General features: G+C 39.5%; 2 protein-coding genes across 2 annotated transcripts; one reads left to right on the plus strand and one right to left on the minus strand.

Annotated features, from left to right (window-relative positions):
• Positions 1 to 1,840: 1,840 nt before the first annotated feature.
• On the plus strand, positions 1,841 to 13,885 carry cdhr5a (cadherin-related family member 5a). Its single transcript, XM_029456686.1, has 14 exons — positions 1,841 to 2,320; positions 3,960 to 4,132; positions 4,328 to 4,387; positions 4,511 to 4,600; positions 4,677 to 4,763; positions 6,192 to 6,296; positions 6,385 to 6,570; positions 7,450 to 7,540; positions 8,386 to 8,483; positions 8,616 to 8,822; positions 9,200 to 9,313; positions 9,431 to 9,497; positions 10,137 to 10,297; positions 11,446 to 13,885. The coding sequence occupies exons 1-14, from the start codon at positions 2,230 to 2,232 to the stop codon at positions 12,031 to 12,033; spliced, it is 2,118 nt and encodes a 705-aa protein (XP_029312546.1). The 5' UTR covers positions 1,841 to 2,229; the 3' UTR covers positions 12,034 to 13,885.
• A 657-nt stretch (positions 13,886 to 14,542) lies between these two features.
• Positions 14,543 to 25,347, minus strand: ctsd (cathepsin D). The gene is made up of 9 exons (XM_029456697.1): positions 25,190 to 25,347; positions 23,373 to 23,529; positions 20,890 to 21,013; positions 20,645 to 20,763; positions 20,357 to 20,556; positions 18,977 to 19,099; positions 18,323 to 18,467; positions 15,400 to 15,498; positions 14,543 to 15,129 (listed from the first exon to the last, which is right to left on the minus strand). Exons 1-9 carry the CDS (start codon positions 25,249 to 25,251, stop codon positions 14,968 to 14,970), a joined length of 1,191 nt encoding a protein of 396 aa, XP_029312557.1. The 5' UTR covers positions 25,252 to 25,347; the 3' UTR covers positions 14,543 to 14,967.
• Positions 25,348 to 26,454: the final 1,107 nt, after the last annotated feature.

Here is a 26,454-nt window from a genome sequence, read left to right on the forward strand (position 1 = left end):
GCATGTGTGTGTTTAGAGTATTGGTGTTCATTTATGATCTAAAGTAAACTAAAAGTGAAGTCATTCTCACCTGCTTGAATAATTAAACAGTTTAACAAATTTGTGATTTCACAAATGATTTTCTATCTTTACACCTGTTTTATTTTGTTGTTGTTTTAATAACACTCACGATTCACTTTTTGTTATGATTTTAGTTTTCCCCTTTTCTGTCCCATTAAGTAGATTTAAGTTTGTAAATCAACTTATTCCATGTATAAATATTACGTAACATCTTGTTCCAGGTCTTCATTTAAGCTTTTGGCTGTTTTCATTGAGAGAAATATTCGTGTTTTAAGACTGCACCAACGCATCTCATTGAAATATTTTAGATGTGATACGTGGGCATACCTTTATACACAATTCCCAAACATGTAGCCTGATATATTTGATACATACAGGGTTTGAACAATGTTTGGCTGTATTGCCTGAGCCACAAGTAGGTCAGTGAGGTGTGAGACGATGTGTGTGTATGAACGTATGTATTTATATATACAGTAGTATGTATATGCAGTGATGGAAGAAGTATTCTGATCATTTACTTATAAGTACAATTACTAATACCATACGGGGAAAATACTCAACTACAAGTAAACGTCCTGCATTCAAAACCTTTCTTAAGTAAAAGTTTAATGTTGTGTGGAAACTTAATTTTAAAATGAAACAAAGACAAACATCTAGACTTATCATTCATAAGTTGATAAGGAGATGGAATCAACCTCAAGAACCCACAAGAAGAGTTGTTTCATACTGAAGAGGTGGAGGTGGAAGAAGTATTCAGATCCTTTACTTCAGTAAAAGTACTACCACCTCTCTGTGAAGTCCTGCATTAAAACCTTATTTGAGTAAATGTCAGTATAATCAGCTAAGTGTAAGTAACAGTAATCAATCGTGTTTGACTATCATATACAATGTTTAAATATTAGTATTACTGCTGTATTAATGTGTAGCTTTTGCGTGTCTCAACACATAAAGCAAGACTTCCTCCTTCAGTTCATCACAAACATTAAAAATCAATCTGGAGACACATGTTTTCACTGGAGAGGAAGGGGATGATTATAATATATTATATATAATATTATAAAGGTAGAAATGACAATATTTGCCTCTGAGATGTATTGGAGTAGAAGTATAAAGTAACATGTAGGGTTAAGAAAGTGAACTTTATTACAACAACTGAGTAAATTAACTTAGTGACATTCCAGCAGTGCAGAAATCCTTTTTACTGACGCGTGATCTCTAAAATAGAACATATGCATAATTCAGGATCTCACTTTAATCACGAGGTGAAGATTTCTTTTGCTCGTTTGTAGTGAATGAAAAGTAAAAGTACTTATTGTTCATTAATGATGTTTTTGTGTTAATATTACTGCTGCATGTGTGTTGCCTTTGACTGCTGTAGATGTTTAATATTGTGCTAATTTGAACTCCTTTATATTCTGTTGGGCAGTTTAATGTACAACATTGCATCATATTGTATAAGATCATCATGTTGGTTTTGTCCTGTGAGAACCACGTGTCTGTTTTCAGCTTTGTGACGATGCATTTTCCAGCTGATCCAAGAGGCTTTTTTAATAATTCATTTAGGTTCCTCAAAACATAAAGGAACACTTCATCCTTCAGTTCATCACAAACATCTGGAGCTGGAGATACATGGTGCAAGTAACTAGTAACTAAAGCTGTCCGACAAATGTAGTTGAGTAAAAAGTACAACATGTACCTCTGAGACGGCAGCAGATGAGATGAGTAAAAGTATAAAGTTAAGTACAAGTACTTTGAATTTGTGCTCAAGTACAGTACTTGAGTAAATGTACTTGTGTACATGTAGGCCGATGTTTGTATGCGTGTGTGTGCGTTAACAGGTCTAACCTGAAGTCAGCCATGTGAGAAATGTTTTAGCTACAAACATTCCTCTGCTGGATTCCTCCCAGAATGCATCAGGGTCACCAATAAAGAATGACCCGTCCAGCTAAAACAGATGCAAGTATTTTAGTAGGAGGCTGCGAGTCCTCTGCTGGCAGGCGCTTAATGCAATATGTGCCCGTAAGATGAAGTCACAAACATTGCAACTGTAGTCGACTCCCACTCGCCGGGCAGCACAGACGGGGCATTATGTGGACGAGTACCAGCTGGTACCACGGGCTCCTCATCCTCCTCTGGGACTTCATTTGTTGCTGCCTCTGAAATCAGGACATGGAACTGAAATGGAAGAGCAAACCTGTGAACGTTCTCCTCGGATGCATCGTTGCCTTCTGCTTTTGTACAGTTTGTCCGGCTGAAAGACGTGAGTAGAGCTCTGATGTCTGTGAAGGGTGTCATCTGTCGCTGCTGGGGACAGGAAGGGATGGGGATGTTGATGAGGCTGCTGAGAGCCAGTGAGAGAGACATGTTGTTGTTTTCAAATGATGCTCCTTTAAAGCAGTGGTTCCAAGCCTTTATGGACTCTATGTGTACTTGTGATCCCTCATGAAAAGAGAAGAGTGGATTTTTACAGAACTAAAGAGGTCAAAGAACCAAGTATTTTACCAGAAAACACAGAAATTACATAAAGATAAGCGATAATTGACTTTGTGCATCCCTTTAATCATCTGGTGACAGACTTCAGAGCCCATTGGGGGGCTCCTGACCCCCAGGTCGGTTACAACTGCTTTAAAAGAATTCAAAATACAGAAACATTGTCAGTTTCAAAGGGTTCATCCATGTTTACTCCACAACCAGAGTCATGGGATTTGATTTTTAGTGCAGCAGGAAAAACATGAAATAAAAACAGAACATAAGCAGACATATGACGTATCAGACAATAAATTATGACTTGATTTCAACCTTAATATTTGATTAAGAATTTGGTTTAGATTAGATTTGTGTGCAGTTTAAACAAACACAATATAAAGTGTTAATGATTGAGCTTTGGAGGTGGAGGTAGGCTGGTTTGGTTACCTTCACACAGAACCAGGCTAGCTGTTTCCCTTTGTTTCCAGTCTTTATGCTAAGCTAAGCTAACAGGCTGCTTGTGTTAGCTTAATATTCACCGTACAGACGTCTTCTCATCTAACTCTCCACCAGAGGGTGAACATGCACATTTTTTTTTAAATATCAAACTATTCCTTTAGGTACAATCTTAAGGGAGGACTGTTGTAGTGTCTTGGTTCCCAAGGGGTCAAAATCTGCTTTACATTTGGGCTCAGATGGAGCAGATTCCTAAATCAAAATTTGATAACTGCCACAAATGAATTAACACACAGAAAACAATGAGACGGGTCGTTTCATTCCAGTGTAGAAGAACAGGTTGCATTCTGGGGAAGCAGCAGGAACTTGGCCCAACAGCAAGTTTTTGCTCTGGGGTTTTAAAAGTATTAAAAGTAGAAAAACATCCCCTGTGACTGTTATAACATTACAGGTCATTTAGCAGACACTCTTATCCAGAGCGACTTACATTGAACTAACTACAGGGACAGTCTCCCTGGAGCAGCTCAGGGTTCAGTACCTTGCTCAGGGGTATAATGGTGGCAGCCTGGTATTGAACTCCTGACCTTCTAGTGTTTTGTTTGGAAGGTGTACCACTAGACCACTTTGGTTTGTAATACCAACAGTCCAAACCTCAACATTACTCATACATTACAATTATTTACATCATTAAATCTCATTTGTGAAGCTGGAACCATGAAATGTTGTTTACATGAAAAGTGACAAGCGATCAAAGTAATTGTCAAATAATGTTTCTGTCAATCCACTAATTGTTTCAGATGTACTTGTATAATCTGTTATTTAAACAAATCATCATATTTGATTAACTCTTCATGTGTTTTGTATGTAAAGAAATGTAATTTGTAAAGTAACTGTGAAGCTGGCAGCAGCAGGCCTGGTGTTGACTGTCGCTCTACTCTCTTAAACCTGATTTATCCGATGCCTCTCGTCTCTCTCAGTCTGCACGGTTCCTCCGGGCCCCGTGACCGTCCCAGAAAACAACACGGCCGACGTCGAGGTGGTAAAAATTATCTCCAGTAGTGATGCGACGCTGAGCGTCACCGTGAACCCTGAAGATCTGTTCTACCTGAAAGGAAACTCCCTGATGGTAAAGAAAGGGCTGGACTATGAGGTGATTACTGCCACAGCTTTGCCCAAATGAAAAAAAGAAGAAATGTATCATACTGCGACAAATAATTGGTTTAGCAAAGTATATATTTGATCATATATAGATTTAAAATGATTATTATGGTAACTCATTTATCATGAGTACTGGTGTTTAAATGACGTATATTAAAATCACTGCTATGACTGTGTTTTTGTTCAGTCGTTGCACAGTGTAACTCTGATGGTGTGGGTGCAGTGCAGCAGAGAAGGATCCACATCTGTGAGTAAAACAAACACATTATCACACAACAAAGAAGCCAAGAATAAGTTAGGGAACAAAGGAAATAGCTTGTAAAGACATTGTGTGTTCGTCTGAATGCAACCTGAGCTTCTTCTCTTCAAGGTAAATGAGTCTGTGGAGGTTTTTGTTGAAAATGTAAATGACAACCCTCCAAACTTTGCACAAAGCCACTACGTTCTGGAAGTAAATGAGGTGAGTGTTGTCGGTGTTTCACATAATGTTTCAGGTGCCAACACGAGATGTTAACTTGAAGTTTTGTCTCCTGCAGCTCACTCCAGTCAACTCCAGTGTTGGACTGATAGAAGCATCAGATGTGGATTCAGAGCCACTGTACTATCGCTTAGAGCCTGCAACAGTAAGACCCTATCACATGTGATGATGTAGTCGTGATACTGGACTCACTGCTTATATTATTTTAGAGAACATACTGAGGAAACATGAAACTGTATGTGCTGTATGTTCACTTGTTTATCTATAGCGGACAATACACATTAAGGGGAATCACTACAGGCTAATATATTTAAAAAGAATAATAAATAAAATGTTATCAGGCTATGAATGATATATGAACAAGTTAAAGTTAAAACTGGAGAGTTCGGTGCATTTAAGAGCTGCTGAAAAAGTCTGAGAAAATACTCATTTTGAGAAAACGTACTTTGAAGACATGTTTTACCCTATCCCCCTTTAGTGTCTTGCAAAATGTATTGAAATTTACAATACATTTTGCAAGACACTACAGGGGGATGACCAGACACTTCAGCAGCTGTTTACTTACACTAAGATAATTCTTTTTTGTATAACACATTTTCTGAAATGTTATGTTTAAATTTGCCAATGGTGCATTATCTAATGCTAACGTTTGGTGAATTTAGGAGTCTGCAGACGTAAAGAGACAAAGTTAGTCAAATAAACACCAAAATGTGTATTTTGGATGTTTTCTTTCCACTAGTCTGAAAGAAAACATGTTATAGAAGCAAAATGGCCAAATATCTCTAAATTGACCCGTGCATGAAAAAAGATGTATTTGCCTCGAGTGTCTCCTGTTTTAACAAATATGACAACATATTTGTGTTACACAAAATTATGTTTAAACATTTTGGTTTATACTCAACTTTGTGGGATGTTATTAATTACATGATACGTGGTTCTCACAGGACAGACACAAGGCTACAGATACATGATGATCTTACACAATATGACGCTTTGCTGTAGAATAAACTACACAAAAAGTATAAAGAGGAGTTAAAAATGCAACACACACATTAATACAATTAATATTAATCCAAATACATCATATATAATAGTGAAACAGTGACAGGGAACATTTTACTGCACAATGACTACTTTAAATACTTATGTACCTGTTGCTGATAATACTTACATACTTTCACTTAAGGATTTGAATGCAGGACCTTTACTTCATTTTAAAGCATCACAAGCCGAAGGTAATAGGATCCACTGACTTCAGAGATTTGCTGTTATTATGCAGAGGACACACAGATATATGTCCCGATAGAAACTAGTGTAGAAAGTGTGACATGTTCCAAAAGAGCCTTTTATTTATATGTATATATTATATCTTGTTCTATTGTTGTGTATTTTATTCCTTTTCATTTTCTGTATTTTAATCAGCCTGATTTAATCTAATTGTATAAATGTTTTAATCTTGTTTTTCATGTAAAGCACTTTGTATTGAAATATGCTAAATGTAGTATATATTATTAATATAATTTTATCTTATATACATGACTTTTGTTTTGCGTCTCTTTGCCTGTTAAACCAGGATAAATATTTCCGCCTGGAAAACATCAACACTCCAAAGATAATTGTTAAAAGCATCTTGGACTACGATGTTGTGCAGAAGATCTCTCTGGTTTTACACGTGCAGGTACAGTAATCATTTATGTAAACAACATCCAGCTGTAGCCGCTTCTCTTTGACCTTTGACCTTTGGATAATGCGTCGTCATGTCGCAGGACACGCTCGATGGTTCGGCCTCCAACGAGCCCTTCTTCACATCGGTGGCCAGCATCACGGTGCAGGTGAAGGACGTTGATAACCGGCCCCCGTGGTTTCAGCCTTGTTTGAGAACCAACTTGGGAATCGCCAAACTGTGTGTGAGCAGCGGCTACAGAGGCAAAGTCAACCTCACCGAGAAGGAGGTGAGCGTCTGATTTTGTCTTTTCATGGATTCGAATGTATGATATTTCAGCTCACAGCACCTACAGTATCCAGACATGCAGTACAGGTGAAAGGAACATTTCAAAGTGCATTTCTCACACATGCCCCCTCATTTTTCAAAATCCTACTTTTAATCTTTTAAAATCTTTCTGAACATCGTCCTATTACACACAATCCAAATATCTGTGGTGATAATAATGGTGATGCAGTCTTTTCTATTGTGTCTAAGACTTTTTCTTAGACAATCAAAGATACGATAGAAAAGCCCAGAACTCCTCGTCGTAAAGACGCAAACACAACATTCATCGTCGTCAAGTGTGCAGGATTGTCCGCATACTTTTGGCCACAAACTGTCACTTTCTTTCTAATCCTTCGGTTGTGGTGTAACGGTGCGTTCAGGTGAACCTGGCTAGAAATCATATGATCAAGTATTTACCATGTGTTTGTACTCAGAAGGTCATCACTTATCAGTACATAATATGAATACATGGCATTGTAGTGTAGGTTTATCCAAATGGTCAAATGAATAGTTGGGCATCAGAGAGAATAATAATCATCTCACTTTAAAAATATTGACATAATCAAGTTTAAGGGAAAGAACCCGAGTAGATTATTACAAAAGCACACAAAATAAAAATAAAAGATAATCCATCAATTAAATGATCTATTTGTACTAAAACCAAATAATAATAAATATCAATCAATAAATAAATTCAAAGCAATCAAATCAAATGTCATTTGTCTCAACAAACATTCTCACCACAGGTTTTGCTCAGTCCTCCCTGTGATAAAGAAAGTCTTGGTACAAATGAATACAAACGTTTGCTGCAGAATCAGTGTGTGATGGTGTTGATCCACAGGACGGTCCGTTGGTGCTGGAGCCCGGGCCGGTGTACGCCAGGGACGGAGACAAGAACCGCAGCGAGCTGATCAGCTACAGAATCCTCCGAGGTTTGAACTGAACAACACATTTTATTTCTATTTGCTTCCAGTGGTGATGTATTTGGTCACTATTATTATATAATGCAGACATGTATTGATAAGATTTCACCTGTACATCATCATCATCATCATCATCATCATCATCATCATCATCATCATCATCATCATCATCAGTAGTACTTCTAGTTGCAGCAGTAATCTAAACTTCCAAAGTCGCCATGTAAACAGAACGGAAATATGTACGCAGGACTTCATTTTTCATACATTTCCTTCTTTCAACCTTTTAATCATCAGGAAACATTTTGAAAAGTTCAAATCTTAGAAGCTTTGAAAACATATTTCTCCATCAGTGGTGGAGTTCTACATGAACACAGTTTCTTCAACAGTTTTGGTTGATTCACATTACACATTTATTTTGTCTTTTGTGTTTTCCTCACTGGTTTGAAGTGAAGTTACTGCCAATCAAATCTGATCAAAGCACGCCCACACAGTCCTGATAATAAACACCACCTTTTCCAAGCGTTAGCCTCAACTGTTGCTTATTTGTGGATATTTGACGATGTAGAGAAATACTTGATAAAGTTCCTTCCATTTTTTTAGGGGCTCCTCTGAAACTTTTCCCTCCAATTTCTTTTGTGAAATGGTGACAGAGGACCAATAACGATCAAATAGCATTACAATTAATATTCTGTGCATATTATCCTGCTACCCTGGCTCCATAATGGTGGAACGAGCTGAATACTTTATGTATAGTAACGAGCTACTGTAATGGGGGGTGCTGTACATATACTGTTCTTGTACGACGCATTGATGTACTGATGTTTGTTGCTTATAGTGTTTTCTTTCATCGTCAGGAAATGAGGGAAATCTTTTCCAGATTGATGAGGAAACAGGAAACATCTCCATGACTAAAGCTGCGGACATCGTCGGCCCAATAACTCTTTTTGTTCTGGTAAAAGAAGATCTCTTTTAGTTCTGTGGTGATTTTGAATGGAAAAACCATAAATGTAACTATCAAGTTACTGCAAAACATTTGACAACATCTTTTGTGTAACTCCCTTGTCGTCCTCTCCCGGCACATCAGGCGTCACAGGTGACCAACAGGGATCAGTTTGCAGTGACGCAGGTGACCATCGACGTGATGAAGAAGAGCAGGAACCCTCCTCGCTTTGAGAAAGAGCGATACGAAGGATTCATCTACAGCAACTCTGTCCCCGAGAGCATGATCCTCCGAGACCGAAGCACCAACCGGCCCTTCAGGGTCCGAGCTCGGGACGAGGACTTCTCCGCAGTGAGAATGAATTCAAACACTAATATTCAGTTTCAGGGTTTTTCTTTTTTGAAACTATTCTCGCTGTCAACTCCAGATGTTTTTCAAATACCTTGACCAAAAAAAAAACCAAGCCAGATTGTGTGACTGATTTATTGAATGTATTACCCAGTGAGGTTTGCCAATCAGAAGCAAGTCCAAGACATTTAGTGAAATACAACACAGTTTAATGTAAGCTCTCAGAACAGAATGTATCTGACCCGACAGGTAACGACAATCCTCACACACCATAACATGCCCTTCACCCTGCACTGATTAATATTACTATATTAACAATGTATCAAAGAGCATGAGTAATGTGAAAGTGATAGTTTGTGTTTTTTTTATTTGTGTGTCAGGGCGCAAATCCAGATGTGAAGTATGAGGTTCAGTACAGCAGCTACGTCAACGTCACCTCAGATGGTTTTGTGATCTTGAAGAGAGTCGTGAAGACGGAGTCCTTCGCGCTTCAGGTGAAGGATATGCAAACTTTTTAAAAGTCAAACGCAACAAAATATCTTTGTGTATATTTACTGGTACTTCACGCAGGATTTTAAGCTTAAAATGTGTTTTTCCCTTTTTGAATGCAGCTCAGAGCCGTGGACACGACAACAGGGGAGTTTGGAACCGCTGCCCTCTCTGTTCAGGTGATACCAGGTAACACCATCACTGTTATTCTCTGTCATACTGACTTGTTAGGTATAATGAAATACCAGTTAAAGGAGCAGTGAGCCGCCACTGAACAGCTTTGTGTAATTTAGACAATAAATAATAGATAATAAGATAATTCATGCAAAACAATTGCACATAAAAATGGTCACACAATTTCATCTCTAATTTAGCCCCGTCTTCTTCAGACCATGTCCTGTATTTTCGATACATTTGATCGATGTAGAATCATACGACATAACACTTATTTTAAGTTATTTTAATCTCAAATGACTTAAAACTTTGTCAAAAAGACACTCGTTATCATCATTCTTAAGAAAGAAACTCAGTCAATTGTTGGGTGTGTCACAATATTATTCTGCTGACCCCAGACCAAAAGGTGACACATTTTCACGTACGAAAGGTTGGACCACTACCATTAAACTAATTTCAAGTTTCTAACCAGGAACAACGGGCAGGAATCACAGTCGACTTACTCACCGTCATGTAGAACCAAAGGTTAAATAAATAACTTTAAACGTCATGACGTATTTCATATTTACATATTTGAGTGAACGGGGAAATCCTGTTAGATTCAGAACATAAATTCTTCGGGTGTAATCTTGAGTCACTGTCCTCCCTGCACAGCCGTGGCCATCCCGTCTCCCTCAAACGTCGGCTACCGTCCGGGCGACATGGCGCTTCTGGGTCTGGTCATGGCGGCTCTGCTGGTGCTCTGCCTCATTGTGATTGGCTTCTTGATTTCCCGCGTGTGGAAGGGAAATGCCAGCATGGACAAGATATGTGAGGTCAGTAAGTATTTTTTTATCTCTGAAGTGTTTTGAGCTGGAACATCCTAACCTCTTGAGAAATGTTTAAAACAGGAAAGCGTATGGTTTTGTTTTTTTTAGGTCCTATTTTTAATGTGCTCTATGTGTGTTCCCATATTAAAGGAATACATTTTGGCTTTATTGCCGAGATAATGGAAATCAATATTTCTATTTTTACAGGCTATTGTCAATTCTTCTTTACAAAGCCAGTAAAACAAATAAAAATAAAAGTGAGGATAGTGGAATTTAGGATTTTCTATGCTTTGCCAATTTGAAGTATTTTATTTACTTTCACAACTCCATATAACTTACAGTAAATGCATTATGACATTTTATTTTTAAAGTTTTAATTTTAATTGTGTTTGTATATATTCTTTATTTACCCATGAAGTCTTGAGACAACTTGTGTTTAAGTGCTGTAACATTCATCCACTCAGTGCTTCTGTGCAGCATCTCCCCTCATTTATATTTATATGTCTGTTTGTGTATGGGTAAACAACTGAAATCTGAGGTCCTAATTATTGAGCTTTATAGGTGTTGTTAGATATATCTTTCAACTTTGCTAGCCGCTTCCCCCTACTTCCATCTTTATGCTAAGCTAGGTTAATCGCCTGCTGACACCAGCTCCATACGTAACGTAACAACATGAGAGTGGTACCAATCTTCTCCTCTAACTTTTACCAAAATAAATTCCACAGTCCTCACATAATATGTTTTGAACGGACTTTGTAAAGAAACATTGACAATAGCCTTTAACCTCTTTTAATATTATAATAATATAGAATAATTAGAATAATAAGAACATTATTTTTATGTTTTTTTTCCACGCCCAAACAGTTTTGAAGCTTTTGTTCTCACTGCGTCACAAAGGCACCTCCATACTGTTATGTGATGCTTTAGACGTCAGAGGCCGACTCAGCTGTTTAATGCTGCATGTGCTCCTCCTGTGTGCCTTCGATGAATATTTATCAGCTGAAATCCACAGAAGGGCTCTGTGTTAAAACAGAACAAATGAACCTAGCTCACTCTCTGGAACCACGGTGGCATCTGTAACATTGAACAATGCTTCAATATCCTCAATGCTTCATTAACTGCTGTATTAACGAGGGGCTCTCTCCTGCCTGTAGTGCCTGGGCCCCTGCATGAAGTCTGACGAGGCCCGGTCCGGCCACAGGGACTCCCTGCAGTACACCAATGACGGCTTCCAGAATGAGGGCGACGCGAGCCGCGGGAGCGGCAGGCGCATGAACAACGTTGTCCCCAGACGGAGCACTTTCCCCCAAGCACGAGGCCGGGTCATACCCATGGAGAGACGGAGCCGCCACTGTTCCTCCTGTGGCGTCTACGCCAACCACGTCCCAAAGGGGAGCCCCTCAGCGAGGCTGTCTAGGAGAGGCAGAGGAGACGGGGACGAGTACGGCATGAGGTCTGTCATAGCCAAGCAGAGGAGGAAGGAGGGCCAGAAGACTGTGTGGTTCAAGGAGAGCGAGGACTCCTCTGACATCGAGGTGGAGATTATCCCAGACACTGTGGGCCGGGTGGAGGAGGAGACTGAGGAGGAGCTGAATATGGAAGGGGTTGTCAGAGACCCGGCAGCCCCATTGAGAGAGTCTGATGACGGGAAGGAGAGCCAGAGCGAAGAGCCCAGTGAGGAGCAGGACCGTGGAAATGCCAGCTCAGAAAAAGAGAAGGGAGGCCAGGAGCAGGAGGGCTGACAGCAGAGGTCAGAGGTCAAACTCCAGTCAGAGATTGAAACTGAGCGGTTTGTTTTCTTGTCACGTTTTCGAGACAACAGCCTACAGCAGGGAGGGCTCAGCAGTCCGGGGTGACACTGCCAGCATCTCTGGATATCTGCCAAACCTCAAGAATACATTCAAGGATCCAAAAAGTATTTATTTTCTACTGTGAGTATCTTAGAAGACAGTGTCCGAGGTAATGACTTGATACAATGTGTAAAAACACAAGTGTAGTATACACTATGAGATGAATACTTACACCTTTTAAAGGTCTAGCTTCACACAACTTGGGTGTTATTTGTGTAGTTTTGGTTATAATTATAACACTTAATTAACTGCTGGAATTGCAGCAACATTACTACAAGAAAGTCTGACGGGCCCAAAGACACAGACAGTTGCAGACCGGTTGCTAAGAAACACTGCGGGGCAGCTGGAGAGGGAAACAAAGAGGAACGATGGATGATTACGTAGAAGGGTTTTATGGCCCGGTACCGGCCCACAGCCCCGCAGTGGAGACCTCTTTAGATGAACTGCTTGTTTGTTTACGACTTGACCGATCGTGTGACTTCTTGTAGTAATGTCACCATGTTCCCACAACTGCAGTTATTTTGAGTACAATGTCATCATGTTTAGAAACGACCAAAACCACAAAAGTAAGATCCAAGTTGTAATAAACCGACCTGTCGGCAATTTTACAAGTCGATAAGTAAGATCCCTTTCTAATAAGGCACCATTTATAAAAAGGTTTATAGGTTGTAATTAGGGTTGCACATAACTTTTGCTTATCAATTAATCTGCTGCAGATTTTCTTAATCAATCCAATAATTGTTTATAAAACATCAGAAAAGGTGCACGTCACAATTTTCTAAATCCGAATGTGAAGTCTTCAAATGTTTTGCATTGTGCTTACTGTTACTGCCTTTGGGTTTTGAACGATCATGTTAGATCCACAGTCTCACATGCGAGAAACTGGAACCATCACATTTTGTTTTTACAAATGATCTGTAATCAAAATGGTGAATGGTCAATACTTTTTGTTTTCGATCGACTTATCGACTAATCATTTCAGCTCTAGTTGTAACTAATGGAGTTATTTGTAATGAATCATTTACTACCCTTTTATAGAGTTGTAAGTCATCGATCAGAACTACCTTTAGGTTTCAGGTCTAACAATACAAACCTGTGTTCATAGATTCTTGATAAATACTGGTTTCATGGAGCACCTGGGAAACTAAAGCAAGCAGTGGACTTACCAATGGATTCAGCATTAGGAATAGTTGTTATTAACCTAAACCCATTATAAAGGATGCCTTATTAGAAAGTGGTAATGATCAGGCTATTGCAGTGTATTTTTGATTTAAGATATTTAATTGACTTGATTAGTCGAGAACACACATCTGGTTATTGTATCTGCGTGTTCATACATTGACATTTACAGTATATCTATTTCACAATATAAACCACCATGATAGATTTTTATCACCCTCAACTACTCCAGTCAGGAAGTCAGCTGACAACATGAGTCAGCAAAAAGGGCCAAAACCTGACGAGTGATTTGTGTCGGCAGCGAGAGGTCACTGTGGTGCTGTGATGATGTCAGCCTCGTTCTGTTCAAGCTTTACTAAACTGGATTTTATAGTGAAAAGTATATGTGAAGACAAACTTTATCTACTGAATACTAAACCACTGAGGGGGCGTTTTTATGTGGAATGTATTTTTATTGATCATGTTAAAATAACTACTTTTATGGATAAAGCTATGGCTAATGTATAGTTGACCTTTTGTACATTAAAGTGATGAGGGAATAATAAAGTTTGAGGTATTTATTGGATCGCCTCCCTGTTGAATAAATTTTTCTTGCCGACTTTAGGGAGTTCCGATATTTATAAAAAGGAAGTGTTCTACCTTTTGGGAAATAAGTTTATTTGCTTTCATGGTGAGAGGTAGATGAGAGGATTGAAACCACTCTCATATCTGTACGCTCAGTATGACACTACAGCCAGCAGACAGTTCGCTCAGCATCAAGACTGGAAACAGGAGGAAACTACCAACAACAAATTACAAAAACAGTTTGTGGTTGAGACTTGGCTAAATGCTGGGCTATTATTTTTGGCCAGGCAAGCACATAACTCCTTATAAAACCTCAACTGCAATCGTTTTCACACTTTGTACGGATAAAACATGTTAGTGAGCTTTAGAGATGCTACTTGGTGGATTTTGTTACCTTTGGACAGAGGCAGGATGGCGTTTGAGGGCTAGCTGCTACTAGAATAAAACCCCGAATCTTTGACAAACTGTTGACAGTCAAGTTGCATTGTGGGTAATGTAGGTGCCAGATGGACAAGGAAGAATGTGTGGAATTTCAAAGATACGATAACTAATTCTGCTGCATTGATTTCATCTTTTTGTCTTAATCTGTCCTTTCTTTGTGAGACTGAAAATCTTCTAGGAGTGACATGTGGAGAACTCTTCAGGCAAGGTGACACACTTCTTTTAAAACTTTATTCAGGCCAAATCACATGAAAGAGACATCTCAAAGTCAGTAGGAGAGGAACAACTTCCTCCTAAAATGCAAATTAAAAAGGTGTTTTTTTAAAAACAATTCCCTGATTAAAAACAAACAAAAAAAAAAAATAGATCACTTAGATGTTAAAAAGGTCAGTACCATTCCATCAACTGATCCATGATCATGTATACCCGTCACACATCCTATCAAATCTTCAATCTGTTTCACACTCTGCTGGAAATTATACAAATTCTTCAGTTCAGTGCATTTAGGCTCTACACAAAACTTATTGCTAAATACCGTTTGATTGCAAAGTAACAGAAAGAATGTGCAGCTCAGATTTGTGTCTCCCAGAACTCGGATTTTAAGCGTTGCACTTGAACTTGTTGCTCTAGCGCAGGATGGGCTTACTTCGCCTTGGCGAAGCCCACCCTGTTGTTGTCACGATCAAAGACGGTGTAGTACTGACCGATGAATACATCTCCCAAAATCCACAGGGGCCCAGCGGGGGCGGGGATGTCCAGGCCCATGAAGCCGCTCAGGCAAATCGTCTTTCCAGCCTGCGATACCTGGATAATTAGATGGAAAAAAAGACAGTCAGAGACACAGCTGCTGACATTTTATAAAATAAATCTGAGAATGTGACAAAAGAACGAGAAACTTCTGTGGAATCACTCCTCAGACAACAAACCATCCTCCTTCTGTCTTTGCCAAGTGAAACAAAGCGCCACTTGTTTAGTTTTCTTTAATGACGCAACACACAGTCACAGCGTTGCATTGTTGCTGCAGGAGCTGACCGTCTCCCCCTGCTGGTTAACAAGCAACATCACCAGTCTCACCTTGAGGATATACTGCTCTCCGGTCAGAGAGTAGGACTGGCCGCCCACGATGAAGGTGATGATGGGCAGCGATGGGACCTTGTCACAGCTCACCATGTACTGAAACAACCAGAATGCACTCTTTAATACACTGTTCATTTGTTACATTTATTATTTTACCATAAACTGAAAACACATTTTGATTCCAGAATAGTATATGGACACAACATAATACAAATAAAGTAGATGTACAGTGTAACCTGTCACAAAGTAGATTAAATTATTTATTATTTTGTTTTTATTTTGTTTTGCATTTCTCCAAACTACTACTTGAAAGTAGCCATTATTATTTCAACACATTGAACAAGATTGACTACCGTAATTTCCGGACTATAAGCCGCAACTTTTTCCCCATTTTTCGACCCTGCGGTTTATATAACGGTGCGGCTTATCTATGGATTTTTACAGCTAACGGCCACTAGGGGAATTCCTAAATCTATGGATTTTACAGGTTACAGTCCACCGGATGCCGGGAAAGAGTGCGCAAAAGTAGCGAGTGGTACGAGAGACAGACGGACATTACGAGAGCGAGACAGTTTGTGAGAAACCCTCATTATGGAAAAAAAACGTAGAAATGCATATGCTGCAGCTTTTAAGTTAAAGCCAGTAAATCTGGCAGTAAACGAAGGAATAGAGCTGCTGCACGTACCCTTGGCATCGATGAGGCAATGATGAGACGTTGGAGACGCCAGCGGGAAGAACTGTCTCAATGCAAAAAGTCAAAAAAAGCTTTCAGAGGTAACAAAAGCAGATGGCCCGAACTTGAAGACTTTCTTGAAGATTGGGTGAACACACAGAGAACAGACGGCCGAGGTGTTTCCACCGTGCAGATCCGACTGAAGGCCAAAACAGTCGCCACCAAAATGAAAATTGAAAATTTTAGAGGTGGACCATCCTGGTGTTTCAGATTTATGAGGCGAAAGGGACTGTCCATCAGGGCGCGGACGACTGTGTCAGCAACTCCCTCCCGACTACCAGGAAAAAATAACAAACTTCGGCGAATTCACACAAAGAAAGATAAAGGAATATTCCATCGGACCGGACCAGATCATAAATATGGATGAAGTGCCTTTGACGTTTGACCTGCCTCTCACTAGGACTGTTAACAAGAAAGGTGAGTCGTCCATCACGTTGAGAACCACTGGCCACGAGAGAACGAATTTCACTTGTGTTCTTGGCTGCACAGCATCTGGATTAAAGCTTCCGCCAATGGTGATTTTTAAGCGGATTACAATGCCAAAAGAAAAGATCCCAAACGGCATATCCTTTAAAGTCAACAAGAAAGGGTGGATGCTGGAAAGCATAATGAAGGAGTGGCTGAATGAGTGCTACGTCAAGCGCCCTGGAGGATACTTTCGCCAAGAAAAAGCTTTGCTCGTTTTGGACAGCATGAGGGCCCATATAACGGATTCAGTTAAAGCAGCCATCAAGCGCACAAACTCCATTCCAGTTGTGATTCCTGGGGGCACAACGAAGCATCTGCAGCCACTCGACATCAGTGTCAACCGTGCGTTCAAAGTGGCACTACGCGCTCAGTGGGAGGCGTGGATGACTAGTGGCGATAAATCATTCACCAAAACTGGTCGCATGCGAAAAGCAACTTTCGCTCAAGTTTGCGAGTGGATCCTGACAGCGTGGAGGAGTTAAAACATCCACGATCACCAACGGGTTCCGAAAGGCTGGAATGCTGCGTGATGAAGAGGAGGACGCCGCCACAGCTGAGGCATTTCAGAGGCTGTTCGATTCAGACAGTGACGAAGAGGAGTTCGTTGGTTTTGAGAGCGACATCGAAAGAGAGAGGAGAGTGGCTGACGAAGCCACCCTGAGCCTGTTCGTTTCCGACAGTGAAGATGAGGACTTTGGTGGTTTTAGTACGCAGGAAGAAGACGAAGATGAGAATTAATGAATCCCCTCTGTGCACGAACCCTTACATGTTAATAAAATATTTAAAAAACCTGCGGCTTATAGTCCAGTGCGTCTTATACATGTACATGTAACCGATGTACAAATGATAACATGTTTTATATTTCACAAACATCTAATCGTTCATATTTTGTTGTAATAATACTCCTTTTTGTATATTTATTTCGAGGAGTCTTATTTTGTTAAATATGCTTTTATGTTGGTACTCCTGAAACCGGCACTTTCTGGGGGTTCGCGCCACTTTTTCGGGAGACGGAAAAAAGGATACGCTGAAGAGAGGTGTGGATGTCCAAAAACCCCGACTGTGGAGTTACCGTATGATGATGACTTTCTTGTGTTTCTTCTGTTTCAACGGTAATTTATGGACAAATTAAGGAAAACACCAACGGTCAGAGACAATAAATGCTGATTGAACAGGCAGAAGTTCTCCATCGTTATTTCCCGGTTCTACGCAACACAACGCAGAGTCGATCGTGGTGTCAGCTACAGACCGGCTACATACACAGTCAATTTAGCGTCTGCGGCTTATAGATGTACAAATTAGTCAATTTAGCGTCTGCGGCTTATAGTCCGAAAATTACGGTATATCTTTATTGGGCTGCAACTAATGATTATCATCTTAATTAGTTACCTCTGCCATAGAGGTTATGTTTTTGGATTATGGAAAACTATTGACATGAAAGTTGGTAGAGGGGTGTAGCATGGACCCAGGGAATGTCAATCTACTAATTGTTTCAGCTGTAAAATCTATATTATTTATAGAATTTTGTACAAAACGACCCCCCAAACAAAAACCTGACTCTCTCACACACACACACACACACACACACACACACACACACACACACACACACACACACACACACACACACACACACACACACACACACACACACACACACACACACACACACATCAAATTTAGAGTTTTAGAGTGGTTAAATTAGGTGTGTTATCTCACCTCGCCCTGGATGAGTGGAATGGCTCCGATGGCCTTCTGCAGGGCCTTGACCTCCGCAGAGGGGCCGGTGATCAGAGACGTCCCACTGTCCACGATGGCCTCACAGCCGCTCTTACACAGGCTCAGCTGGCTGCCCACTGCCACCCTGTTACACACACAAAGAGTACACACATGTTCTCCAGGTGGCCTCACTGTGTCCAGGTGGTTTGGAAATGATGTACTAAAGCAAACATGTAATTGAGGCTTCAACAACTATTTTCTTATCGAGTTATTATTTTTCATTTACCAAAAAATGTAAATTCCTATCACAGTTTCTCGGAGCTCAAGGTGATTTCATTTACTTGTTTTGTCCGGAAAAAAAAGTCAAATGTACAATTATATACAAGCAGAAAATCCACTCATATGAAAATGTAAAAGTCTGACTTAAAACAGTAAGGAGAATTGTTGTCTATATATTTTCAGTCAAATAATTGTTACTTAATCTTGAATCTCTTCAAGTATGGTACTTTCTGTTAGTCCCTCGTGTGTTGCAGCCTAAGTTGCAAATGATAGTGAAATATAAACAGTCAGAAAAACTAACCGTACTCAACTTATTGGACTGAAGACAATATAATGATCTTCATGTTCGGATGGAGTGTAATATTCAACACTAACCCGTCCACGTGGATCTGCCAGTAGGCCTGGCGGGAGATGTTGACGTAGTTGAAGTCCCCGGTGTAGTATTTGGGGTCTGTTCCTCCCAGCAGCAGCTCACCGCCGGGCTCGGTGTCCGGGTTCCTGAAGAGAGAAACGACAGGAAGTTAAACTTTGTCGTAGTAACAGACAGACATCAGGATCAACTTTTAAAGATAAAAAAAGAAAGAACATTAAATCAATTTTCTTATTTCTGATATTTTACACTGCCAGTCTAACATGCAAGCCCAAAACAATTCCATAGTTAAACCCACTTAAAGCAGCAAACAGTGCCCTATTTATACATCCAGCAGACATGAAGCAACATTAGCATTCGTCGTGTTTCTGTTGAATATGTATTCCACTTAACATCTGACAAAAATATCTCTGGTCTCTTTAGCTGCTAATAATCCAGTTAATATCTCTGCGTGTTCACCTCCTGCTCTGTTTAAATTCATAATTTCCAAAAATTCCATACAGAAATGCAATTTAAATCATTAATAATAATAATAAAGAATATTGGAACACGTACATCAGATAAGGACAAGAAAAGTTTTTATATTTTCTCTACTTTCACTAAATGTTATGATCACATTTGTGAGAATGATCCATCTGCACATCATCATTATCTACTACTGTTATCAGAGGCCCTGTTACCGTTAACCAACGACACTTGCACTACAACACTGTTCAGAGCGGGGGGCGGCACTCTGTGTCCTAAACCAGACTGGCTGTAAAGTATTTTCCATCTTTGGCTTTTACAGCAATATGTCGAGCTTTTAAACTGAATATTTGTCTTTTCCACTGCAGAAACGCAACATAAATTGTAGACATTGCCTAAGATTTTCTTTTTGTGTCCACCATGTCCTCCTGCTTTGGTAAAGAGGTACTGGCACTGATGAGAAGGCGGTACTAAATGCAAGTTCCAGGCACTTTCAGGGGTCGCTGGCAGAGCCCTCGACTGATTGGTCAAGCAGATGTGTCGTCATCGCCACATCACAAGGAAGCTACAACAAGCACTTTAGCAAAAAAACACCACTTTACTACTTGTTGGATATTCAAACTTTAAGAGGAAGCAGCCATGCGACACAACACACAGCCAAACCGAACAGGACAAAAATGAGATTAAAACTAGATTACAGGAAAGAGAAAAAAAAGGATCACAATGCACGCAGTGGAGCAAATAGAAAAACTATGAAGTGGTTTGATGCACTGGTGGATGTTTTGGGCACCAACTGGCTTGTGCCGGTAGTGGAAACAGAAGGGAGAACCTACTAGCAACAAGGTTAAAGTTTCATATAAGAGAAGACCCAGGTGACCGGTTCCTGCAGTGGAAAAGATCGAGAAGATACATTTCCTCACCTGTTCAGGTAAAAGGAGAAGACGTTCTGATCCACTTTCTTCTGGCTCATGATGTTGTCAAAGACTGGAACCACCCCGTCCACAGAGATGCGGGGGTAGGCCATGCCGAGGATCCCATCGAACTTGGCCGCGATGAAGGCAACGCCGGGCTGCTTGATGGCTTCACCGAAAAGTTGGTCATCAATTGATAAGTCTCCAATCTAGAAAAGCGAGAGAAAAGCATGAAAATAAAAAGTTAGCCACGTTTACTGCCATTTACTGCGATACTAATGTGTGAGATAAGCTTACAGTGCACGTGTCCTGACTGAGGAAGCCTGACAAACTGCCAGTTCCATACTGGATGGCGAAGTCAGTGCCGTTCTTCACGTACGAGCTGGACTTGGCAGAATTATATTTGTGGTGAAGCACTGTGGAAAAGAACAGAAAGATGGTTTATTCAAAGTTTCAACATTTTACTTAGACTACACTACAGAAATATTTAACTTTACAGCTGACATGAAGGACTGCATTTGTGATGACCACAGTAGACTTACAGCATGCGATGTCTAAGAGGGAGCAGTGAACGGAGGGCACCCACAGGTTGGAGGAACCGGTGTCAAACACCACAGTGAAGGGCTGAGGAGGAGTTCCCAGTCCGATCTCACCGTAATACTGGGCCTGGACAAAAAAACAAAAACAATATGTTTATGATAATCGTGAACCAGCTTAGGGAGATTTACTGGTCTTTCCGGGACTTGAAAAACCCACCAAATCTACATCTGACCACGAAATCCTTCAGCTGATCTTAAGTGTTCAGGAAGAGAGATTATGATAATCACAACAGAAATCCAGTCATTTATACCAACAGCAGAGAAACTGAGCAGAGCCCTGTTCTTCAAATGTGGCTTAACTAATACAGGCTAACATGCCGTTACCAGGCTAATATAACCCTGCACATTGTCCAGATCATTTCTTTTTTAGGCAGCAGTTTGGAGGAATCGATTTGTTTGCAACAGCAACACATCATAATGATGTCTCAATAACATGCATGTTCTTATCTGAATTATATCAGTACTCTTTCATTATAAATCTAAGAAAGCCATTTGCATTTCTAAATTACTTCATGTAGGGCATGGGTCTTCAATGTTTTTCAGGCCAAGGACCCCCAAACTGATGGAGCAGGGACCACAATATGTTGGATTCATGTCCATGTGTATTTAAAGACATTTAAATTTGCTGGATTTTTTTTTTGTCTAATCAACCAAACATTTTGCAACCCCCGGCAGTACCCTCTGTTGAAGACCTCTGATGTAGGGGGTTCACCCTAAAATGTCTCATCTGTCATGATCCAGCTAATAGTGAATAGACCTGCACTTCTACACGTAAAAAGAGCTTGTCCCAGGTCTGAGCATTTACACAACAACCAGGTGTGACAAAGTTCAGATAAAGTTCATCCCCGACAATCATGCCGTCTGTTCTATTCTGGGATGAGGTCTTGCAGCCGTTGGTGTCAGCAAATGTTAGAAGGACGCAGATCAAATAGTTACCGAGTCATGTCCATAAATCACTTGTTGTTTCACAATTACAGTGTGACATAAATGATTACGCCACAAATTTACGAACTGAAGCAAACTTCCGTTTCATGTGACAAAGTCATTCAGATTGGTAGAGTTTTGTCAAGTCATCCCGGCCTCAAAGTACTTCCTTTTTTCTGAGCAACATTTAAAAGCTGCATGTCTCTGATTTATTCTGTGATAAAAAAAAATAAAACCTCTAGTGGTATTTAGCAGTTTAGATAGTTTTGGTTTATTTGTCCAGATTTTGAGACATCCGTCTATCAGATTTCTGACTCTAATACAATGGCAGTGGTGGTCGTTAGTGGTGCTGACATTTAACAGCAACATTTCTTGTTGCAGTGTCCCCGATACTCTGGAAGATCTACAGCAGTGGTTCTCAACCTTTTTTGGACCAGCGCCCCCCTATCCATTATCCAGGTCCCTTACCGACCCCCCATCAAATAAAATGTAGGCTTCCCATTTGTCTCCCCTGAATTCTAATGTTGATTATTATGCTGTTTGTATTATTTTAATTATTATTCTTAGTATTTATAATTTATATTACATATTGATTATATTAATTTAGTATTTCAATTCTTAGAATATTTTTCTTATTATTAGGCGGCTATATTATGTTATTATAAAAACTCAAATTCTCTGAGATTGAAGTTACATAATACAATTTCAAAATAATAATAAATATTATATTATTAAACAAATGTTTTGTTGTTTTTACCTTCAATTGCCCTGATACACCAGGGAGCAAACAAATACATTTTATTCAGGAGTGTTAAACAAATGCAACGTTAAGAAGTTTGAGATTCAAACTTTAATCTGTGTCATAGACTGCAGCCAATCAGAGACGGGTCAGACATTCAAACTGTAACCGGTGTTAAACACAGCAGCCTCAGAAATGTGTCAAAAAAAGTCAAAAATCCAACACATTAATTATAAATGGAGCGACGTCAGCGAAAATATCCACGGTTTTTTTTTTTTAAACACACAGCCTGAATCAGCAGCAGTGATGGTGATGTTAGCTCTGCTATAACATTAGCTCTGCTATAACGTTAGCTCTGCTATAGTGTTAGCCTAATATGCCTAATATGTTAAGTAAAACCAAGCAAACGTTCTGTCAGCTGACGAAGATTAAAAGGCTTACAGATCACTGAGTCAGCGGTCATGTGGTAAACGTTTCCTCTTCTGTCACTTTTAGTATCATCACTAAAAAGCTGATATTAGTCGACACCAAAGTGAATCAGCTTTTCTAAAAAGCAGTGTTTGCTGAGGAGTTACTGGAGGAAAAGTCTAATTTTTCATTGAGCTGGGAGGATTTACAGAAGAAGGCCGAGGCGTCACAAAACAACGGGACCTTTGTTGTCGCCCCCTTCCCCCAACTTGGCTTTTTAGCCATTGAGAGTTGCATGAGGGGAAAGGGAAGACTTAAGAGTCCACAGGTCAGTGGTTTTGAGAGAGATGCTTACGTCAAGGTAGTTCTTCAGGGTTTCTGGGGTGGGTTCATTACTGGTGGGGAAGCCAAGGTTGTACTTAAGGGAGTGTTTGTCGGCCAGAAGCTCCTCTGCTCTTTTCCCCGAGTCGGTCAGCTCACGTCTGATGGAACGGAATTTCTTCAAGGGAATTCTGAATAGGAAGAAACGTAAAAGGTGATTTAGGAATCTTAAGTTATAGGCTGGTTCAAGCTCGCTGTAAGCGAAGTGTACATGCATTGGAACATAAAGTTTAATAATCAGGCAAATTCATTTGTAAAAAGACAAACACAACTGGTGGCCTTGCATATAAGGAAGATTGACCCACATACTTCTTCCTTATCTGCACAGCTTTATCCTTCACAGTGTTGCACTATACATAATAAAGAAATGCCCCCGTTAAGTCAGTATTTTAAAAACACACACACACCTAGCTAAATACTTATGCAGTCAAATACATCAGTCCTGCAATAAATCCTCACTCCAAGGTTATAATGTTCAGTTTTGTTGAAATGGACGAGTGTTCCTATTATGTTGTCCACCCAATTTAGGTCATATCTCTCAATTATATGTTAAACAGCAACACAAAAGATATTAAAGTAGAATCAACAGCTCTCCAAAACAGTTTCAACACAAGCTGAACGTAATAACCTTCATGAAGGAGGACTGTTGCATTAGGCTGCATTAGTTTTAGTTAGGAGGTATACCTAATAAACTGAGTGTATATCTAACTTGTACAATTGTAATGAGGTTATGAAAAGTCAACTACTTTCATTTGGCTTCATCTTTTCTTATAAAACTAAGAGCAAACCTTCTAATAAAAAACTTCCATTTACATTGGAGTCATACTGCTGGTACTATTAACTTCAGTGTCTGTGAATGGACACCAAAAAAAAGCTCTTACAGGAATCAAACATGTGACTGAAACAGCTCTCCATTTCCTATATGACCAGAGCACCCGGCCGCCATCGAGCTACCCTGTGGGTGTAAAAAAAAAAAAAGCAGGATATACAAGATAGTCACACCACACAGTGGAAACTTTATATTATAAGCACATGCCATGACTTGTGTGCATAGTCACTAAATAGGGCTGTCATTTTGCATTCTGCAGGTGAGCAGCAGTTTATGAGCGATCCTCGCCCTTTATTTTCATTCAATATGCCACATTAATGTTTGGATCACAATGACTGCAGAACCATGAAAAAACAAAAAGGTTTTAAATGAGCTAAACTGGGTATATTGTTGAAACCACTCTTGGTTTATGTGGTGGCAAGTAACCAAGTACATTTTTGAGATACGTGTACTTCTATTTTAGTGCATGTTTTACTCCACTACATTTTGGATCTATAGCAAAAAAATATTATTTTATTTATATGCCTGCAAGTCTGTACAATACGATTTGAAGGCAGGAATCTGCAGCACTACAATACTTCGATTCGAACTGGTTAGTGGAGCCATCTGTATTAGCAGCCACTGAGAGGTGGTGGGCTTACAGCAGCCAGGACTAAACACGGTGATAAGTCACAAGCTGTCCTCGCTGGTGGAGACAATTACAAAGAAACAGCAGAGATAACAAAACAAAAAAACTAGCGAACGCAAGCTCTCTGTAACTCATCGGAGCTGAAGCTGTTAGCGAAAACCCTCCACTACATTACAGATATTACACAGAAATGTGCAAGCAGACCGTGTTCGGTCAGTAAGCGTGAGGTAACAGTTCATTTTGAGTCAGTCGCATGTTAGCTAGCATTAGTTTACGTAAAACGTGTAATTGGTTCAAAAACACTTCTAGGTATATTCATATTTTATATTCTTACCGAACAAGTGCGTCGTTGGTCAGGGCTAACGCTGCGAACACGGACAGGAGTAAAATCTTCATTGTAACAGTCGGACAGATCACAACAATGACTGAGCAGTTGAGACTTGTTGTCGACTAACTGCCGACTTTCATCAGCTGACTGGAGCTGTGCAGCCTCCGTCACGTGAGGCTCGACCCGCTCCAATTACGTCACTTCTGGTGGTCGTTCAGCTGCTTCACACACAGTTACGCTTCAATTTAAACACGTACATAGGTGAATATATAAAGAAAATGACGGGATACACATGAAATAAAATAAAATAAAATAAAGTTGCCATGGGTTAAAATTTGAAAATAACTTAAGTGACAGTCAGTTGCGTTGTTCTCTTTTAATAGTCTCTTAATATAGCCTATAGCTCCATCTCTTTCTTAAAAACCTGAAACGGAGGTTTTACTAAAAATGTAACCTTAAAAAAAGTATAATCAGGAAAATGTAGCCTACTCAAGTATTGTGTAGAAAACGCCCCCCCATGCCTATAGCTACTATATATATATATATATATATATATATATATATATATATATATATATATATATATATATATATATATATATATATATATATATATATATATATATATATATATATATATATATGATATGATATTATTACATTGTAATCATAATGTAAAAGAAGGATTGTACTAGTTGGCTGAGGTGGATTATTTTTTATTATGGATTAATCGCTGATTATTTTCATCATGTTTTGTGTTGAAAATGTTGCTTTGTAAAGTAACTAAAACTGTGAGATAAATATACCGGAGTAAAAATTACAATACTTCTCTCTGAGATGTATTAGAGTAGATCTCTGAAGATGCATGAAAAGAAAATACCTAAGTAAAGTACAACTACCTCAAATTTGTACTTAAGTACAGTACCTGTGTACATTTACTTTTACTTTTTATTTACTAGAAAGTCATGTCCTCCACCAGGTGAAATATTAAGTTGACATGTTAATAATTAAAACCACCTCTACTAAAGGTTGTTTTCTTTTAACAGGCCCTTGTTGCAGTCACACCAGTAAATAAAATCTGCCTTGTAATGACAAATACTGAACAGCTAGTGGCGGCCTCGTCCCACAAATCAGAGACCAACCACTATCCAGGATTCAGGAGTCTACAAATCATATTCATAGCTTTCTCTTATACAGCATTAGGGGTGAAACTCATTAAAACATCACAGTTACAGACATGCTCTTTCTTCCTTTCTAACACATCTACATTA

Source organism: Cottoperca gobio, chromosome 3, assembly GCF_900634415.1.
Source record: "Cottoperca gobio chromosome 3, fCotGob3.1, whole genome shotgun sequence".
NCBI classification, from domain to species: domain Eukaryota; kingdom Metazoa; phylum Chordata; class Actinopteri; order Perciformes; family Bovichtidae; genus Cottoperca; species Cottoperca gobio.

Coding starts and splice junctions, on each gene's coding strand:
- cdhr5a (XM_029456686.1), top strand. CDS start 2,230: ATGGAACTGAAATGGAAGAGCAAACCTGTGAACGTTCTCCTCGGATGC. Junction 4,388..4,510: donor GCAGAGAAGGATCCACATCT/GTGAGTAAAACA, acceptor CTTCTCTTCAAG/GTAAATGAGTCTGTGGAGGT. Junction 9,314..9,430: donor CGGAGTCCTTCGCGCTTCAG/GTGAAGGATATG, acceptor TTTTGAATGCAG/CTCAGAGCCGTGGACACGAC.
- ctsd (XM_029456697.1), bottom strand. CDS start 25,251: ATGAAGATTTTACTCCTGTCCGTGTTCGCAGCGTTAGCCCTGACCAAC. Junction 23,530..25,189: donor ACCAACGACGCACTTGTTCG/GTAAGAATATAA, acceptor CTTCCTATTCAG/AATTCCCTTGAAGAAATTCC. Junction 18,468..18,976: donor TGGCAGATCCACGTGGACGG/GTTAGTGTTGAA, acceptor TGTGTGTAACAG/GGTGGCAGTGGGCAGCCAGC.